The sequence below is a fragment of the Gekko japonicus genome, unplaced genomic scaffold (assembly GCF_001447785.1).
Source record: "Gekko japonicus isolate JY-2015 unplaced genomic scaffold, Gekko_japonicus_V1.1 scaffold1012, whole genome shotgun sequence".
Classification (NCBI taxonomy): domain Eukaryota; kingdom Metazoa; phylum Chordata; class Lepidosauria; order Squamata; family Gekkonidae; genus Gekko; species Gekko japonicus.
The window spans coordinates 349,275-355,369 of NW_015172587.1; the positions used below are offsets into that span (position 1 = coordinate 349,275).

At 45.1% G+C, this 6,095-nt stretch overlaps 1 protein-coding gene across 1 annotated transcript in view; it reads left to right on the top strand.

The window, feature by feature from the left end:
- Positions 1 to 601: 601 nt before the first annotated feature.
- The window catches only part of MAD2L1BP (MAD2L1 binding protein), a 7,760-nt gene continuing 2,266 nt past the window's right edge, over positions 602 to 6,095 (top strand). The window contains exon 1 of the mRNA XM_015421480.1: positions 602 to 949. Within this exon, the coding sequence (XP_015276966.1) occupies positions 734 to 949 (216 nt within the window). The 5' untranslated portion in view covers positions 602 to 733. The remainder of the gene's footprint in view (positions 950 to 6,095) is intronic.

A 6,095-nucleotide genomic window follows, 5' to 3' on the forward strand; every position in this document is an offset into this window, starting at 1 on the left:
CAACAGACACCCTGAGAGCAGTGTTCCCTCTAAGCTGAGGTACTGTGAGCTAGCTCACAGTTTTTTAGCCTCCAGCTCACACTTTTTTGTCTTAGCTCAGGAAGGGATGGCTCCAGAGCAAACTAATTGATGGAGCAGCCGAATCGCTTGCTCAAAAATTTAATGCCAGTAGCTCACAAAGTAGAATTTTTGCTCACAAAACTCCACAGCTTAGAGGGAACATTGCCTGAGAGCTCTGTTAAGGCAGAATTCAAATACGATACACAAAACTTCTTGAGACTATTATTTTGAGTATACTAAAATTAAAAAAAAGAGCCCGAGACCACTATTTTGGGTCAAAGTTAAAACTTAATCCACTGTCCACACTAGGCGGATGGAAAGAAAAAATATTTACTTCAGCCTTAGGCAACCACGGCTACAAGCGAGTGTCGTTTCCGGTACTGACGTAGTAAACATTCCCATGATGCTCAGGGAGAGCGGCCATTCAAATCGGAGCGAGTTTGAAAAGCAGAAAATGGCCGCTCAGAGACCGAAGCACGAAGATCCTTGCTGAGAGGGGAACGAGTGGGACCCTGGATGCGTCCTCTCGCAGCTCCCCTCGCCCTGCCCGGGCGCCCTGGTCCCAGGGGCTCTCCTCTCGGGTCCGACGGACGACTCAGCTGCTCTCTCCGCTCCTCTTCCAGCCGATCTGTCCTGCGTGGCCGAGGCAGCCCCGGGATCTGACTCCATTGCTATGACGGTGGCGTTGGCGCCCCCGGCTTTGACTCCCACGGCCGGCGGCGCCGTCTCGGTGTCCGTGGCTTTTCCTGGCTTGGTAACTCGCGAGGGCTGTTTCCATTTCACTTGCGAGTTCCTGAAGCACGTCCTGTACCAGCGGCAGCAACTGCCCTTGCCTTACGAGCAGCTCGCCTGCTTCTCCCAGAGGCAGCTGCTCGCGACCCCGCGCCAGGTAAGAGACGCTGGGTGGCAGGAGGCTGGTGCCCTGTTACCCCTTGGCAGGCAGTGCGGAGAGGTCCTGAGGAGTATTTTCGTTTCGGGCGCCTTTGTCAGGCATGCGGTGGCCTAAATGCCCGTTTGTGTTTTCAAGTCTATTTTCGCTGCCTTTTCCGCATCCAAGCTAATAGGACGTTATCGTGAACAACAGCCAGCTAAGGCCTGCTCTATGCATGCGGGAGAATGGGGTGGCACTAGAATGGGTTGCCTTCTGGTATATACAGATGGTAGACCCCGTGTTTAAATGCTTGTCTATTAAGAAAATCTCTGAAAATAGTAAATATACACAACAGGTAAGCAATGTTCCCTCTAAGCTGCAGAGCCTTGTGAGCAAAAATGCTACTTTGTGAGCTACTGGCATTAAAGTTGTGAGCAGACGATTTGACTGTGAACAACAGCCAGCTAAGGCCTGCTCTATGCATGCGGGAGAATGGGGTGGCACTAGAATGGGTTGCCTTCTGGTACGTACAGATGGTAGGCCCCGTGTTTAAATGCTTGTCTATGAAGAAAATCTCTGAAAATAGTAAATTTACACAACAGGTAAGCAAGTTGGATGAAACCTTAATGTGCTGACTTTGTTATATTACGCCTCGGATAGTTTTTGTTACCTTAGCTTTTGTTTGAGGTGTTTTCCAGTGCTATAATCCTAGTCCTACTATATTGTTTACTAGAGATCTTTGATGTCTGATTGAAGTGCTCAAGATGGGTAGCCATGATAGTCTGTCTGTAGCAGCAGAAAAGAGCAAGAGTCCAGTAGCACCTTAAAGACCAACATTTGTGGCAGAGTATGAGCTTTCGTGAGTCACTGCTCACATGAAAGCTTATACCCTGCCATGAATTTTGTTAGTCTTTAAGGTGCTGCTGGATTCTTGCTCTTTTCTGATTGCATTGCTGTTTTCCACTTTGCAATTTACCTCAAGTCTGAGTGAGAAAGGTGGGTTAAACATGAAGTAAATAAAAGCCCAAAATATTTAATTAACAATTGTTATGAAGTAAATAAGTAATATTGGGGAAACTTGAAGATGGCTGATTAAAAACTCAGCCCAGCATAAAAATATAGGCCACAAAAACAAATCACTGACAGCTTAAAATAAGCTTTAAGACTAAAATAGTGTTTTTAAAAAATCAATCTCTTTGGACTCGAGTGGACAGAAATTTTGTGGCCCGACACCTAAAAGAAATCAATGTAGGCACCAGGTGAGCCTCAAGGAGAAAGGCATTCAACAAACAAGGTTCTGCTGCTGAAAAAGCCTGGCCTCTGGTTCCACCAATCTCACCTTTAAAGGTAAGGGCACAGACAGCAGGGCTTGTGAGGCAAACCTTGACTATCAGCTGGACAATATGAGATGAGGCAGTCCATCAGGTACCCTGGCCCCAACTCATTTAGGGCTTTAAAGGTAACAACCAGCACTTTGAATGATGCCTGGAAACAAATGGGCAGCCAAATGGATCCTTCCCTTGATAATAGTCTGGCTGCTGCATTTTCGATGAGCTGAAGTTTCCACACCCTTTTCAAAGGCAGCCCATGTAATGCGTGTCACAGTAATCTAACATGGATGTAATCAGAGCATGGATCACTGTGGCCATGTCACAGATTACACTTCATGAGGAAAAGCTATAGTTGGTATAGCAGATAAAGCCAATAAAAGGCCCTGTGTGCTGCAGAAGAGATCTGGGCATCCAGCTGTAGGCCAGGATCCAGCAGTACTCCCAAGCTACGAATGTGTTCCTTCGGGGGAGTGCAACCTTCCCCAGGACAGGCTGACTTCCCAGTCCTCAGTTTTTTCATTGACCTACAGCAGCTCAGTCTTGCCTGGACTAAGCTTCAATATATTAGCCCTCATCCATCCTATCACCATCTCCAGGTATTTGTTCAGAACTTCCACAGACTCAGCTGTTAGTAGAGCTGGGTGTCATCTACATACTACTGGTACCTTACTCCAGATCCCGTCTCTCCCAGCAGTTTCAGTTAGGTGTTAAACAGCATGGGGGAAAAGATGGAACCCAGTGGGACCCCACAGCATGAATTCCATGATGCCGAGCAGCAGTTCCCTAGCACCACTTTCTGGAACCAGCCAGTCAAATAAGAGCAGAACTGCTGGTGCACACTATTCCCCCCCTCCTCAGAAGAATAATCATGGTTAATGTTATCAAATTGTCACAGTCAATGCCCTAGCGGAGGAGCCTTCACTGTTAGAAGGACACCTAAGTTTAACCTGTGTCCAGTTACCTGTGCTTGTTAAAAGTCTTTCCCCACTCAAAGGAGATGTACTCAACCTAAGCATATTTTCTGACAGAAGAAATAAAAAGGTCCAGTCTGTATATCTTTTCTACATATTACTTAATATTTTTTTTGCAACAAAAGGGTTTTATAGTCATGGCTTGGGGATGGAAAAGGCATGGTAGAAAGAAAAAAGAACATCTCAGTCTTTTGGTTTCCCTTTTGTAGGGACAAAGATAAAACTTTCCATTTTGACTTGGATAGTTCCAGCCAGAGATGTAGTCCTGGGCATGTATCTACACCAGGGATCCCCAATATGGTGCCAGTGGGCACCTGGGCACCCACCAACCAAATGCTTTTAGAAAGTGGGTGGGCTGTTGCCTAGCCAGGTTCCTGATTGGCCTTTGGAGATTTGATTGACTGTGCAGTTTTTTAAAACACCGCTATGGGAGCAGCTGCCACCACATCACAAGGATCTTCATAGTGTGACTGAAGTTAAGCTACAGCAGCTCTTTTGTGGTAGGCTCCGCCTTCTGCAGCAGCCATTTTACAGCTGTGCCCATCATACTGTCAGAATCCCAAAGGTGCCCGCAGGCTGGCAAAGGTTGGAGATCCCTGATCTAGACCTTTTCACATGCAGCTAGCATCTCTCTGCTTCAAGGATTTTGCTGAATAGCAAAATGCATTCTGGATCACAAGCAGACTAGGGCCATTTCTGTCCCACACCCAGGCCTGAATCCAGATTGAAACAAGTCTGGATGATCAGTCTCCTCCAAGATTGCCGGGGGCTGCATGACCACCATCTGCTAAAGAATCTTGCCCAGAAATAGAGAGTTGGCCGCTGGACAGTAGTTGTTCAGGTCACTGGGGTCCTTCAGGAAGGGCTGAGCAACTGCTTCTTTCAAGAAGGGTGGAACTACACTCTTCCACAGAGAGGCATTTATTATCTCCTGGATCAATCCAACTGAATTGAAGTCGTAGCTGCCTACGTTCTGGGCACAACTTTCCTCACTAATAGCTGGGTAAACCTATCATTATTGCTGGCAAAGGTTGGAGATCCCTGATCTAGACCTTTTCACATTTCAGCTAGCATCTCTCTGCTTCAAGGATTTTGCTGAATAGCAAAATGTATTCTGGATCACAAGCAGAGGAAACCTATCAAGATTCACAATGGAAAATTGTAGTAGAGGTCTATCTGTCACAGAACATTGCAGGGAGAATCAACAGGGACACACTCCCCTGTCACTCTCCTAATAAATATCATCTGTCGGGGTGACTAGGGCCATTTCTGTCCCACACCCAGGCCTGAATCCAGATTGAAACAAGTCTGGATGATCAGTCTCCTCCAAGATTGCCGGGGGCTGCATGACCACCATCTGCTAAAGAATCTTGCCCAGAAATAGAGAGTTGGCCGCTGGACAGTAGTTGTTCAGGTCACTGGGGTCCTTCAGGAAGGGCTGAGCAACTGCTTCTTTCAAGAAGGGTGGAACTACACTCTTCCACAGAGAGGCATTTATTATCTCCTGGATCAATCCAACTGAATTGAAGTCGTAGCTGCCTACGTTCTGGGCACAACTTTCCTCACTAATAGCTGGGTAAACCTATCATTATTGTGAGCAAGCCAATTTATGTTATATGCTATTTATGCTAATTTGCAGCAGTCAGTGGAAGGTTAAACTTTTTTTCCTTGTGGACATTATGGGCTAATAAAGCTTGTGTGAAGTCTACAAATGGGGGGAAGTATATAAAAATATTACTTTTTGGTTACTTCTTAAAAATGGCTGTTCCTGTCTAGTAGGCAGAACTTGTAATTACTCACCAGCTGATGTATTCTCTATTTGGAAATAGCAATACCAAGTTCATAATTTCACAGAATGTTTCAAGGCACCAAGTTCCCAACTACATGGCTTGTAACCCTGAAAGCAGCCCTGAGTCAAGAGCAATGTTTTAGAGTCTCCTTTGTGACTTCTCGGGCCATATGCTGTCTGAGATTGTGGAAGGGAAGCCATGTTTGATATTAAAACTGAGAAACCGATATCAGACAGTAGGCAGCAGAGAAGCTGACTCACAGGTTAGTGGCCAGGTTCTCCCAGAGGGCTTAGATACTCCAGTTTGGTGTAGTGGTGTAGTCCTTTCATCTAATTTCTATGCAGACTAGGACAGGTATATCTTTGCTCCTCATCTTGATCTATCACCTGTTATTTTCTAACCCAAACTGCACCGCCCTGTTTCTCTGTGCTATTTAGGCCTTTCATCTGGAAGACTTCCCCCACATTTACACCTTTAGCTTAAAAGTAACTCCTGCTCTAAATTGAAGTAGCTCTGATAAATTTTTGGTTGTTGTTATGTTGTTAATTTGAGTAATGAATGTGCTTTTTATTTGTGCTTTGATTTAATATTTACTGGTATTTGCTTAGGATGGCTCCCCAACCACTATTGTTCCAAATCCCTCAATAAACTCCATATTCCTTTTTAAATCTTTAAATCAGGTCTCTTCTGCCATCCTTTTCTTACTGAAAACTCACTACTCTCACAGATACATCTTTAGGTAAAAGATTCCGGTTCTGCGCTCACTGCCTAAATATGCAGGCCAATTCTTCATGTTAATCTGAATATATATTCACATGTTTGTACAGGTGTGGTAACATATAGATCCTGGCTGCAGTGTTCCTTTTCCCCCAAGAAGCTCGCAGTAGAGTTATCCTTTATCAGCAACCCCTATAGAAGGTAGGTTAAGATGAGAAAAAGATTTGCCCAGCCCTACTCAGTGAACAGAATGGGGATTTTCTACATTCAGATTTAATATTCTCATGCAGTAAAAATTTTGGCTATATAGTGGACTACTTGTACAATAGTGTCCCGAAGTTAACATAAGAGAAGC